General features: G+C 38.1%; 1 protein-coding gene across 2 annotated transcripts; it reads right to left on the bottom strand.

Annotated features, from left to right (window-relative positions):
• Positions 1–117: 117 nt before the first annotated feature.
• LOC113163878 (protein-tyrosine kinase 2-beta-like) lies at positions 118–12,802 on the bottom strand. 2 transcript variants are annotated; one of them, XM_026362910.1, is made up of 30 exons: positions 12,517–12,802; positions 12,047–12,403; positions 11,352–11,530; positions 11,014–11,101; positions 10,831–10,910; positions 10,602–10,664; positions 10,179–10,233; positions 9,896–10,036; positions 9,618–9,689; positions 9,372–9,473; positions 9,002–9,116; positions 8,696–8,735; positions 8,479–8,510; positions 7,999–8,046; positions 6,990–7,084; positions 6,814–6,895; positions 5,240–5,340; positions 4,972–5,087; positions 4,689–4,789; positions 4,491–4,580; positions 3,816–4,020; positions 3,275–3,380; positions 2,479–2,526; positions 2,172–2,291; positions 1,827–1,859; positions 1,612–1,636; positions 1,369–1,409; positions 1,115–1,249; positions 839–919; positions 118–730 (listed from the first exon to the last, which is right to left on the bottom strand). In XM_026362910.1, the coding sequence occupies exons 2-30, from the start codon at positions 12,242–12,244 to the stop codon at positions 488–490; spliced, it is 2,835 nt and encodes a 944-aa protein (XP_026218695.1). In that variant the 5' UTR covers positions 12,245–12,403; positions 12,517–12,802; the 3' UTR covers positions 118–487. The 2 variants fall into 2 exon arrangements, with proteins under 2 accessions (XP_026218695.1, XP_026218694.1); XM_026362909.1 differs by having other exon boundaries at positions 12,047–12,802.
• Positions 12,803–14,618: the final 1,816 nt, after the last annotated feature.

Genomic DNA, 14,618 nt, shown 5'->3' with positions numbered 1-14,618 from the left:
TTATAAAATGCAACTATTTTCTCATCATACAACTTCAACTACAAAATCTTTTATCATGAAAATAGTGTCTTCGGTATTTTGGAGTGTATGTGGTATTCAATTAATTTAAAAATAATGTAACAATATATCAAAAGATTTATTAAAACATGATACATATTTCCAAACATGTCTTTCCAGTACAGTGCACCTGTTCTAAAAAAAGAAAAACAACCCAGGATGTGCAGAATGCCATTGTCTTTAATAGTAAAAATAAATCATAAACTAAAGAAATGTTGTTGCCTATTCATCCTGGCAGGTTTATTTTTTTCACCTTTAAAAAATTCTCCATTTAACATTATTGATTTCCTTTAAGAGAAAACCCAAATATATTATCTATCATCTGTTTTATCTTTGTTTAGCATGAGTACAGCGAGCATTGCACCCTCCTACACAAACAGAGCTTGTCTTTCCATGTTTAACTTTAAACCCAAGTCCATCAACTCTCTTCTTATTCCCCAGAAGAAGCTTTATCTGGTGCCTCGGGTCTGGGCTTGGCCAGGTTGGCCCTAACCCGAGCTTGGTCCACAGCATCCAGCAGGTTTTTGGAGTCAAGTGCGAGTGTGTGAGCAGCTGCCAGCATCTGCTTCTGGCACTCCTCCTTCAGCGATGTTATGGAGTTCTGCTGGGCTAGTCGCATCTTATTGATCAGCTCCCCTAAATCCTTGTTAAGCAGTTTCTTGGTGCCCTCGATCTGAGATGGACAGGAGAGAGAAGACCACGTGAGACCGTGGAGTCAAACTTGAGTTAGATAGTTGGTGGAGGTAATGGTTGATGCAAAGAGAGTGGAACTGAGGTCTACCTCTGTGGTGACGGAGCAATGCAGGGAGGGCAGGATGTCATCAACACTTTGAATCAGGCTGCGGAGACTGATGCCCACCGCCTGAACATGGACAAAGAAGAAAAGGTGCAGAAAGAAAGATAGGGGGTAGAAGAGGGGAGATAAGAGATAATGTTTAATAGATTTTTAGACAGATAGTTGCTTTTATGTTGTTAAATTGACTATCAGAGTTTCTTATAATTACTGTAAGTGGTAATACATTCTTCAGTTTGTATCATCCACTTTATTTGTACTAACTTTTACAGCTTGGGGATACTCTGAGGCAGGCAGCGTCTTGACATCATTCTTCAGCTGGACCACCTGCTTGACTATCGCCATGATGGCAGTGTAAACCTGGTCCCCTGATCGATCCAGTTCAGCTGTGGGAAGAGGCTGCGACACAACAAGACGATATATATTTACAGCTTCAACAATTCTTTACACAATAACAGAAATCTGATTATATTTTCTATTAATATCCCAGTGTCAGTGTTGAACATAGTGGTTTTCACCTGTGAGACAGCAGGGGGCATTGGAGGCTTCTCTGGAGGACCTGACACATACAGACAGAAAAAACAACATATACTATATGTTCATTTTGTATATCCACACATTTTCCGAAAACACTGTACATCCAACACTGTAGACTGCTAATGTAAACACAGTAAGTACCTCATATCCAACATATGATGACAATGTTTGACTGATTTAGTATTAACTAATGGCTTTTTGCAGATTAAATTATCCTGACTTACCATTTTCTGGGCCTTTTTCCGGATTCTGCAAATAACAGAATCATTTACTTATTTGTCATTTCGACAGTCATTTCATTCAACAGTCTTATAAAGCTTATAACATTGATTATTTAAAGCATAAAAGAGAGTTTGTTAAATGTTGAATACTACCATAATTAAACTCGAAAACATGGGGGTGGTGAATTTTAAGAGGAAATAAAAACAGTGTGCTTTACCTTTGTGTGTGAATCGAGTCGCACAACAGGGTCCTATAAAAACCACAAACAGACTAGACTGAGTGTTGCAATAAAATATGACAATGCCTGCATAATGTCAGTGACATGGTTACTTCAGTAAGATATATAAGTTTATTTATAGTTATTTTAAGCAAGGCTCTAAACGCACCCATTTCATAACATTTAATAGTTTCTGCTGAAGATCATCCTCCAGTTAGACACAGCACTCTGTCGCTATACTATACATTTAAGGCCACTAACTACTTTTTTGTGTCGAGAAGTGAAAGATGTGCTTTATTCTAATAACATATATGTGTGCTTGTGGGTTTATTTGTGGTCTCTCACCAGTTGTTTCTCCTCCTGCTCGAGCCACTGTCTATCCATCAGCATCTCTCTCCTTTGTCTTTGTAAGGTGTTCTCCACGTGCACTCTCTCTTGCTCCCATGCAGGTCGGCTATCCGCTGCCTTGAAACACACAGACATCATTTAAATGTTCCTATTTTCACACTGTAATAATACAAACTTATATTATTATAATGTACACAGATAAGATGGACAATTCAACCTAAATTATACTATGAAATACAATACATGCACATGTGAGAGCACGTTTCCATCTTTGTGTGTGTGTGTTTGTGTCTGTATAGGACACCTGTATGTGTGAGACCCGAGGTAGAGTGTTGTTCTGTAATCTTGATGGCTGGAGAGAGACGGAGAAAATGTAATTTAATAAAGTGCTATCAGGTGAAATACTGCAGCTGCCATATCACAACTTCCACATAGCGGCCACATAAAAAACATTAATGTGTTTATACTAAATATTGTTACTATAAGCTTATTGTATTTTAATAAAAATCTGCAGTTAACCACATATCCAACGGATTGTTTAGTTAAGTTATTTAGAAATTTGTTTGCTTAGAGGACGTTCCCAGTGCAGGAACTTAACTGAACCGTAACCTGGAACTTCCTGGAGCTTTCCATAACCTGAACTTCTTGGTTAAAGGTCATCAGTTCTGGTTTACATTATGTTTCGCTTTTCCCACTGTGTTTTCCCTCTTCTCGTATCGATGCAGGTTCACATTGTGCTTATTATGCCAAAATTCAAGAAATGCTCTGTTGTAAAAAAAAAACATCTTTCCAACCCTGCAGAATAATAAGAGTTGATAGAAGGTTTCCCTTTGACACCAAAAAAATCTGCATCTGCAGAAGTGGAACTTAACCAACCTTTAACTTTTTAACAATTAACTTGCACATTAAACGATGGTAGCTGATACTTCTTTGTGTATCAAAGTGCATAAAACTAGAGAGAAGTGCATATATTACTGTGATACAATAGGAGGATGTCTGGTCTTTTACCCCACAGGCCTGTTTTACATGTTGGTTTAACACCTAAGCACAAAGTTTATCATATTGCAGCTACTGATAGCTTTTCTGGATGTGTGTAGCACCTTGGGCGGAGGCTCTGTACTGTTGGTGTTAACTGTTGACATGCTGGAGCGTGGTCTGTCTTGCCTCACCTCGAGCTCCTGCTCCATTTCAACCTTGTGGATGTCGCTATCAAACACACAAACCCAAACATCAGTAAAAGGTTGTCGGTAAACTATAGTGATAAATATATGTAAAAAAAACTGTACAAGTGAACTTTTGATTCATGTAACGTAACATCTGACGTCTAAAAACAAATGTTTTTGATTATTTGGCAGCTAGTTATTCACCTCTATAGAGGAAGATGGTTGTGGGGTAAATATATTTTGTTTTTTCAGTTTTGGTTATGTCTGATTATGATATTATGAGAGACAGTCACAGTTTTACTATTAAATGTTTTCAAAACTTTCAAAATTCAATGTTAGAAATCTTAGTTTCTAATGTAATGTGGTAATAACTCATTAAACATAAAAACATAAAGTGTGGGCAACAACAGGAAGGTTTGCTATTTGGAACAGTAGTGGAGCATAAGAAATGCATGTGTACAGGTATACAGCTGTGTACCTGAGGGAGCAGGCGAGCTGGCAGAAGCTGGGCCGGGCGTGAGGCTCGTAGGCCCAGCAGCGGGACAGCAGGGAGTAGAGAGTGGGAGGGCAGTGCTGGGGTTTGGGAAGTCGAATTCCAGACTCCAGCTGGTTGATCACTTGTCCGTTCTCCAGCCAGAAGAAAGGCTGCTGAGCCATGGAGAAGATCTCCCACACACACACACCTGATTGAATGTGCACACAATCTTTTTCATCTGTGTCCATTTACATATAAAGTCTTGAATGTGCCGCCACATTTACTACTGTACTGTAGCTAATACTCTAATTAGCTAAACACACAGTTCAAGTCAGTCATTGCACTAAGTTTTGGTGTTACTGCCATTGCTATTAGGGATCTGGAAGGCAGTATGATAAGCTGTCAATGTAATTATTCATTTCCAAATTAACGCACCCAAGTCTACAGCTGAATCCGTGGCTACGTCTGGGGACAGTTTTTCAGGTATGATTTAAATTTAATTATATATATTTTTCACACACAGAAAAGCCACAATCCATGTCTCATAGTGATGGAACTAATTCCATAGCTGTCTTACATCATGTCAGTTATTGCTTTATGCTTATGCATTTATGGTGCAGCACAAGAAAAAACACACAAAGGTTTATGTGTGTGTGTGTGGAAAAGTGTCTTTCTCACCAAACATCCAGACATCACTGGCTGTGGTGAAGCGTCTGAAGTTGATGGATTCAGGTGCCATCCATTTGATTGGTAGTCGACTAATGGAGGCTGTACACAAAAGAGAAAATGATAAAAATAGCTGAACTCCTCCGTACTGTGATTGTCTGAAATGTTTATCACAGACATCTGCATCTGAGAGAATGTGTGTGTACGTACCTTTGTAATATTCTTGTTCATCAACGTAACGAGACAGGCCGAAGTCACCGAGCTTGACGCATTCAGGAGATGCCACCAAGACATTTCGCACTGCTATATCTCTACAGCACACAGTCACACATAAACAAAAATGCAAGGCAGAGAGTGAAGAAATTGTACCCACCAAGTAGTAGAGCAAAATAAAACACCATACCACATGCTGAATGTGTGCCTTAGAGCAGAATAATACCTGTTCTCATGCATTTTCTAAGAAATAATTGACTAATACACAAGTCTGTGTTACCTGTGCACCATGTTGAATCCCTCCAGGTAAGCTAAAGCTTTGCAGATTTGTAGACAGTACAGGATCAATGTGGCATTGGTCAGGATGTACTGCTGCTCTATAATATACTTCCCCAGCTATTAGGAGAAAAAGAACAACATGATACAGTATAGTTGCCACATTCACCATAATATATAATATATAATAATACTGAAGGTATTTTCAGGTTGTGCATTCATTTACTATTCACTTCGGCCATTCAAACACACATAAACACAAAAGCACACACCTCTCCATGTTGATAGAGCTCCATAACAATCCAGACTGGATCAACCTCAATGACTCCAATTAGACGCACAATGTGCGGATGATCCAGATTTTTCATTAACTCTGCAATAGATAGAATTACATGTTTGATCTACAAAATATCTAGTTATTAAGGTAAATGGACAACGAGCAAACAATTAAAGAAACACATTATATTTGCTGCCCTATTGTCTGAATTATTGGTGTGCATGTTAGCCTTTTGACACACAGGAAACATCAGTGAAGTAGCTATTTGTGTACATTATGTGGTATTTCTCTTTACCTATTAACTCTGACTTTCAGTTTTATAACCACACAGAATTAGTCAAGAGGACTTTACCACTCTTTGGCACAACATCATTTTTAACTACAGCTTCATAATCAACATATTAAAGCTGCACTAACCACCTTTTTAATATTAATTAGTGTAATTCGTATGGAAACCCAGAGAATTCTCTAACTCTCCACAGATCAATGAAGTATGTTAGCACCTTTTGGTCAAATGTGCTGGTTTAATAGGACATATACCTTTACAGTTCAGTCCCATCAGTCACAATTATGTCATTTCCATCAAAAGAAACATATGGCAGGCCCTTTTAACATTTAAGAGTTTTAAAGTGAATATCCATGATCCATCTAAAATTGTATTTTGACTAGTTTTTAAAATTATAATGTGACTAGGCAAAATTATAATTCAAGATATCTGCAATTGCATTCTGACCAGTAATAACGACATTTTAGGATATCTACACTTACATTTTGACTAGTCACAATTCCTTTGCAAATATCAGGAATTACGTCACCAATGCCATTGCAAGTCACAAATCCAATTAAAGATATCTGTAATTCCATTTTGACTACCGTAGTCAGAATGGCTCATTGACTTGAATGGGAAAACTAATTTCAGATAGCTACACTTCACTTTTGCCTATCCGTAAAGTGAATTCCAGATATGTTTAATTACATTTTGACTAGTCACAATTCCAAAGGCCAAAATCACATGCTAGCAAGTTGTGTTTCAAGTAAAAAAAAACAAACAATATTATTAATTAACAACATTACTGCATATCCAAAGCTCTACAGCTCTAAAACTAGCAAAACACATCAAGAAGATGTCATCATCATAATGTCATGTTATGACTGTAATAAAAGCTGTAGCCTCAAAGTCTTCCATTGCAGACTATACATTCACTTTGTCAGTAAGCTCAAAAAAAATGAGAGTGTCTTCTCTGGCAACAGCCTCACTTTTTTACAAAGCCACAACCACTTAACAGGAAGTCAACTACACAAATCTTCTGACTTATGAAATGAGCAAAAACTCTAAAACTCTAAAACGCAAACACTCCCGTCTTCTATCGTTACATTTTCCCTTAAAGGACTTTTTAATGTTTTATGTTTACTCTCATCAGTAGTATTTTTTACGTAAAAACAAAGGTTTGTGAAAGTGAAAAGATGAAATTTCCTGTTGTGAACATCTGACAGTTGCATTACAAATCCCTTCAAAACCTTAGAGAGCTGAACACGAGGAAATAATCACTGCGACAGCAACATACTAACCAGCCTCACTAAGGAACTTCTCCTTTACATCAGCTGTACAGTCCTTACATGTTTTGATAGCCACACGGGTCTTTTCACCTGTCTACAAACAAACACATGCAGAGATTGTTGTATGGTGGCGTATTTTCATTACATTATGGGCAGAAATAAACAATACATTTTATTTTGATACTTACGGGGCTTTTATAAATGCCTTCATGAACCTCACCGAAAAATCCTTCACCCAGGATCTGACCCACATCGACGTCATCTCTCGAAATCTTGTACTTGTCTGGACACACAGAAATTAAGAAACACGTGTAAGAATTTGATTGAACAGTTCAAGTGAATAATCATCGTCTTTTTTTAATTTAAAGTGAAATGAAAGTGCCATGTATTTTTACTAGCTCTATTAACAAACTATACAAAAACTATTACTGTTGCTTCCTGCTGCTGTGACGGAGGATATGACGATCTCACTTGCTATCTATTGTGTTTCCAGACTTTACACTTTCTTTTCAAACCTACAGCACAATTCCTTTTTTGCAGAACTAGCAGTATGTTCATGAAAAAAAAATGCTGTGACCTAAAAGAAAAAAAACACAACAACTAACACATCAAAATCATTACACTTCTTGCAACATATCTGCATTTTTACTGACTGGGCCACAAAGTTGGGGGATGATCCCAGGGTGAAAGATTTTGACATTTCTTCTTCTTCTCTTTCGGCTTTTCCCATCAGGGGTCGCCACAGCGAATCATCCTTTTCCACCTAACTCTATCATGGGCATCTTCTACCCTAACACTAGCCAACCTCATGTCCTCTGTTAAGACATCCATATATCTCCTCTTTGGTCGTCCTCTTGCCCTCCTGCCTGGCAGCTCCATCTCCAACATCCTTCTACCAATATACCTTCTACCAATATAAAATAAAGATTTTGACATTTCTACCACTGCTAATTTTGGAAATTTCAATTGTCATGTTTTTCTCAACATGTTTCTTTCTCAAGGAGGAGGAGAGCAATTTTTAGAAGATGAATTGGTCAAAGATCATCCTTTTCAAATTTGTTGTTGAATGCTAAAACAACAGAAGTGTCTTAACCCTTTACTTACTTTAATGACATCTACAGTGATGCATTATAAAGGGATTTCTGAGGTGTGAATGGGCTCTTGAGAAATTTTCTGATTTCCTGAATCACTACTCACCACCACAGTCTCCTCTGCCTTCTGGAATCTCAGCATAGATGTCCGAATCTGAAGTTAAAGAAATATGTTGCTTGTTTTGTGGTTATTCTTGTGTTTAAAGGCTGCATTCACATTTCTTTAAGACTTGCAACAGTCAGGTGCCCACATGAACACTGACACTGCTGTAGTCAGGCCTCTCGTTCATGCTGATCATGGAGAGATGCCCCCATCACTTACAGGAAGCATCTTTTGGAGGTCTGTACTAAAAGGAGGATTCATTAGAACAAAGCCAAACCAGAGTCCATGTTCATCTGGGCACCTGATTGTTGTTTTAAGACACACTGGAAACAATATGAACCTGTCCTTTAATGCTACAGTCAGACAAAAAAGGATTCAAAAATCACAAATCATTATTTATTAGTTCATGCAGTGTTGTTAATTAAGAGAGGTTCCATCAAGAACGGTTTGCTGGTTTACACCAAAAAGTTTATCTCTACTTACTCAAACCTCTTTCAGAACGACTGGAGCCAGCACTGAAAGAGAGGCAGAGACATTTGTCTGTCTGAATAATAATCAAAGGCTGACCACTAAATAAAGAGGGAGGATGCTGTGAAAAGAAACTACACACACACACATCACCACAAACTCTTACTGCTACAATGGAAAAACAATGTGACACATAAAAATGCAAATTTCCACCATGATTCATCTCACTCACCTTTGTGGAATGTCGGGCAGTTTGTGTCGAGTGTCTCTTCCTGTGAGAAACCAGACATGTGGTTTAGTTCAAGTGCAGAAAAAAAAATTAGATTTGAAAAAATCTAATTACTAAAAGAAAAAGCCCACTTCAGTTCAGTTTTTTTTAATAAACAGCTAATGTTAAAAATAAATACAAAGTCCATATAGATGAAAACCTGGGACTGTGGTGTATAATAAAAAAGGACACAAATAATTTCTAGGTTGTTAGAATACGTGGTTGTTTCTTACTCATCAAAGAGTATTTTCTTCTTTCTTCTTACTGTACCTTTGTTGGGCTTGATAATGAGCGAACTCTCAGAGCCGTTCAGTCGACAGTAGCCGTCAATCAAGTCCGCCATGTTTTCTGCTACAGCCAAGGAGGAGGTGTTCACTGACAGCGGCTGTGAGGGGGGTAGATACAAGATATTCAGTCTGCTTTAAAAGCTTTGCACTTTAATCTAACATGTCAGAGCACATTTATTACATCTGAAATGCAAAGTGCGCTTAAACAGAGAGAAACCACCACAGTGGCCCTGTCCAATTTTAAAAAAGGCAGTCACCTTGAGACTCCAGAAGGTCACTCCACCCATCAATGGAGATATCTCCAGCACAAATGTAAAGGCTTTTTTTAAAAACATTTTTAAGTTCAGTGTTACCTGTTTGGCTCCTTCTATGTGCACAGTGAGCAGTGCCCGACCATCGCTCTCTGCAGAGTAGGAGATACTGCGCACCTTCGAGAATGTGGCCAGACAGACGGGCTGCAGATGAAAGATGTAAAACTGAGATATGATATAAGTAGGAATATATAAGAACACGTGACACAATAATATTCACAATATTACACAGGGACTAAAAGAAAAGAGAAGACACGTGTGACAAAAGTTATGAGGTTTTAAACTCACTGTTGAGTTCTCAGTTTGTTGACTGATGCCTTCAGGGCCTATGACCAAGTCTATTGTTAGATTCCAGCCGTGCTATAGACACATGAAACACACATATAAGGGATGAAAAACTAGTTATCCTCCGGAATAATTCTATACATCCAAGTATACATACACAGTAAAAACACATATTTTAACACTGTATAAAAAGTTTTGTGAGACACGGCTCAGTATTTTTTAAAAAGGTCAGAGGTCGAAGTCAGAGTGGTCAGAGACAGTTTCCACTATACGACACTCACCACCAGCTGGCAGGCGAAGCTCTCCTGTGTGTAGCTGTGACACAGAGCCAGAGTGGTGAAGAACTTGGCCATGCACTTGCTCTGTTCCAGGGTGGAGTAGCCCTGAAAGGTCTGCTGGACGAGCCGACGCAATTGCTTGGACTGATGCACACACACACAAACATTGAATGTAAACAGAGAAATGACGCAAAATAAATGCGATGTGAAGCTCAATACATCACATCATCATGAAGGTTGATTCATGTTTAGGCAGAAAAAATCCACTTCCTGTGTTCAACTGTACCTTCATGCTGTCAATGAGCTCTTTGGGAAAAAACAGGTCCAGCCCCACGTCCTTCCTAGTGGAGAAAATTAAACAAACACTCATTTTTACAACAGAATCTGATATTAAAAACTTCACAAAGAGATGGGGCTGAAGTTCTTTCTGCAAAGCAGCATGGTTGATCATCTCTCCATTTTTTTTGCCAGCCACAGACGGTTCTGGGTGATTTCACTCTATCTTTCTATTTAGCAGTTAGATCATCTGACGTTAACACAGTGGTTAGATTGTAGATTACACTCTGTATATGCACTACAAGGCAAACAGAACTCAAATGTCATGCAATGGTGAACAGCTCAGTGATTATTTGACACAAGTATTACATGAGTACAAAATGCTTGATGGAAAAGAAACACTGTCACCAACCAAAATGGTGGAGAGACTTACTCTAGTAGTTCAAAGTTGGACTTCTTCTCCAACCCATTTGGATTCATGTCTTTATAGAATCTCCTGCAAACATAATGAATAATTACATCATTGTTTATTTAAACAAATTTATGAACCAACATGCTTTGATCTGTGACAAAGAACATGGCCAGAAACCTGTTGTTCTGAATCTGGAGCGAGCTATTCTACTTTTTTAGGAATGGTGTTGTTAATAATAATTGTATATTACCTAATTTCCAGACAACCGAGTTGTAAAGCCATTCCATCACTGACTTTTGAGGCATAATGCATCATATAGTCACTTCGTATCTGTGGATAAGCACATGGACCTTTTATTACAGGTTTACAAACGCTAATCCTGACTCTTAAAGAAGACAGAGACTATAAAATAACCTCACAGTGGAACACTGACCTGCTGGTAAAAGTAAAGCATAGTTGTTCTGTCATTTTCAAATGTTTCCATGAAGTTTGGGGGGATGTATCTGATCCTCAGGTCATATCTAGACAAACAAACATCAGACAGAATTTTTACAGACACAGACTTTTTATTTATGAGATGGCGCACATGCATTTCTGCAAAGTTTTGAGCAGTTTTGTCACAACAGTGCTCTAGTTTTGGGTTAACCCTTGTTAAGTACTCACTTTACATAACTGCTTTCAAGTGATCTTGCAGCCTTTGAATGCAGTCATAGAAAAATACACCTGTTGTAGTTTATCATGTAGAGGCAAACATGAAACAGGGGTACTGACCTCCACTCAGCTTCCAGGTGCTGCTGTTCATAGCGCTGGGTGAGTTCAGACACTGTCAGGTCTGCATGCAGCCAATGTATCTCTGAGGACTTGAGGTGTTTGAGGAGGAGTCCATAACAGAGTTTGTGTTTTATGTCTGGACCCACACAGCCACTGGACAGAACCATGTTGATGACATCCTGGGATGGGAGTAATTATTATTCTAGTGGCAGTAACAATGTCTCAATGTTCAAAGTGTAAACATGCCACCATAACGCAGTTGATGGTTGCTGTAAGTGTACAACGTGAATAAAAGTTTGCAGGTGTTTTCATTTGCAGCAGCAGATTCTGGTATTTAAAATCAAGAGCAATAGAATATTGTATGTATATATTATATATAAATAGAATATAGTAGTGTTTAGTAAACTGTAGAGCACAGGAGAGCATAGTAATGCACAATAAACAGTAAAGTTTACTGTAGTAGTGCACAGTAGAGTATAGTAGTGCACAAAGAATATTGGATTAATATAATATGCACAGTATGATTAATGCACAGTTAGTGCTCAGTAAATAATAAAGTAAAGTGGAGTATTTTAGTGCTCAGTAAATAGTAGAGTACAGTGGAGTATGTTAGTGCTCAGAATAATGTTAGTGCTCAGTAAATAGTAGAGTACAGTGGTGTATGTCAGTAAATAGTAGAGTACAGTAGAGTATACCCTGACAGTCCAGCCCTCCTGACAACGGACCAGCTTGAAGTTCTTGCCCAGGTTGGAGCTGTTGCTAAGGAAACACACTTTGATGATCTTCACCGTGATGATGCTGTCCCTGGAGACTGTGGGCGACACATCTGGGGTGTCATCCTGGCTGGTGGAGGACATACTCCTCCAGTACAAGGTCTTGGTGTCTCCCGACATCACTCCACAGTCAACACATACACCCCCAGACACACACGGCGTGTATGTTACTGCACAGAGACATACATCGCTGTCACGCCTACACACACACCGTCTATCTCCCTCTCTCTCTCACACACACACACTCAGTCACATAAAACACATAAAACACAAACAATGCTAGAGAGACAGACAAGAGTTGGACTCATCAATCAAACAACAATCAGGGTTTTGGAAAAACAGCCATATGTCAGTAAATTATTAAGCTGCTGTTGAGATCCCGCTGTACTCACCAGTCTTGCACAAACTCCTCGACTTATTGCGCAAAATGTTGTGTTAGTCTCTAAAACCAGAGACAAGTGAATTCCAGAACCAGACCACATTCATGTTAGTTTCTAACATGCAGGTTGGTGAGTGTGGTCTACTTTGTTAGATTAATAGAGCAGATATATAAGAAATAGTCAAAAGCTGTGCCCTAAAGAAGTGCACATCAGCATGTGAAAGAGGAAACTGTACTTACAAGCAAATAAGGAAGTTGCAGAGCAGCTTTTTCAGAACAGAAATACTGAGAGGACAGACGAAACCGCTCTGTCACTCTGTGCCTGACATGCAGCGGCGCAGAGCAACACCAAACCACAACTTACTCACACTGTACAGGAGCAAAGCGTAAAAAAGCGTTTCCCTTCCTATGTGTTCAAGAAAAGGCACAGCACAGGTGAAAATAGCGATTGAGGCCTGAAGAAATGACTAAATCTAAACAATAATTACAATGCAATGCAAAATGTATATGACAAGTCTTTCAAGTAAATCAAGCAAACGTTTTAATCATGCTGTCATTTTCAAATTATGAATTAGTAAATTTCATTTGTTGGCATTCATTGTGTTTGCTGGAGACTGATACGTATCAACAACTGTTGGATGAACTGCTGTCAACGTTGTATATTCACGGTACCCAGAGAAACATTTAGCTTTAGTAAAATGTCTCCACAATTACGAGATGGATAGCTATGACATTTTGTACAGATATTCTTTCTCAGCGCAGGATGAAGTGTTATATCTTTGATCATCCTTTCATTTTTTAGCTACACAAGTTCAACAGGTTGATATATAAGTTTGCACAAGACTTCCTCATTCCTACAAGTGGCACTTTGACTTTATGGAGAGCTGATTAGCATGTGTCATCATGCTAAATTATGTCATCTTCACATCTGCATGTTAACATTGTGATTGTGGGTGGATTAGCATGCCCAGGTTAGCACCTGGGTTCTAAAACACTCCTACATCTAAGCACAATCTCACAGAGCTGCCATGGACGAGGACCTGTTACTGAACTGATCATATTTCTCCTCTTTTTTCTTTATTTGACCGTTCTGCGAAAAAGATTAACATCTATCTAAGATAAATGCACGATCACAGGTTTGAGCTAAGAAGCTGCAACATGTTAGAGCAATGTGAACCTTTTATTAATGTGTTTTACTAAATTACAAATAAATAATAAGTGACCATTATGAAATATAACAATGACAGTGCTGCAAAATTTGTACTTTTACTTTTAATAATTCAATATACTCTTGACACGGTGGTATTATTTAAGTAAAGTATCCTCCACATCTGCTTACTTTGTCTTTTCACTGTGTTTTATTCCTAAATCAAAAGCTGAATTTCTTTGAGTAAAAGCATTTAAAAGCTGACAACTTCATATCAGTTTTGTTAGACTTGAAACCTGATCAAAATAACCATGTAGAAACATTTTTAGCCTTCTATTTTCAGTGTGGTACCTTTCCTGACAGAGAATAAAGGTTAGGTGGTCCTCTTAAAGTGTGTGTATTTGTGAAATCTGAAATACTGTGTGTTGATTTTATATTCTTTAGTTTTAGAAGTTTTAGGAGTATGTGGATAAATATGAGGCTATGTGGAACTCAGTACTATTGATTGTTGTTGATTGTCCATATTTAGCTGTGTTTTGTGAACTCATGTCAAGCTCTAGTCAAGTTGCACAGTAACTGTGACACCTCCTTCTTTATTCTTGAAGCTAAGTTAGCAACGAAAAGGAAAACGACATTTTACATGTGGCTTTTTACAGCAACTGTTAATTAAAGTAACTAACTACTATTTCTTAGTTTGACATCCTGTTAAGAGTCTACATTTCTCACACCCACTGCTCAGCCCACAGTGTGTTATATCTGTGTTTACACTGTTTTTCAGTTTAGCATTTCATCTAATGTGATGTGTGAAAAAAAGAAGAAGAAGATGGAAACATGATGCTGAGGCTGTTTTATTATTTTTGTGGTTTGTGCTGAGTCTAGAAAGCAACAGTGACAATATGATGAAATGTATTATTATTTGTTTAAATTCTTAAATTGCAATCTGTAAAGTGTAGACACCTTGTATTGTC

The sequence above is a fragment of the Anabas testudineus genome, chromosome 2, assembly GCF_900324465.2.
Source record: "Anabas testudineus chromosome 2, fAnaTes1.2, whole genome shotgun sequence".
Taxonomy (NCBI): domain Eukaryota; kingdom Metazoa; phylum Chordata; class Actinopteri; order Anabantiformes; family Anabantidae; genus Anabas; species Anabas testudineus.
The sequence above is the reverse complement of the archived record's forward strand: the minus strand, read 5'-3'. Positions and strand labels throughout refer to the sequence as shown.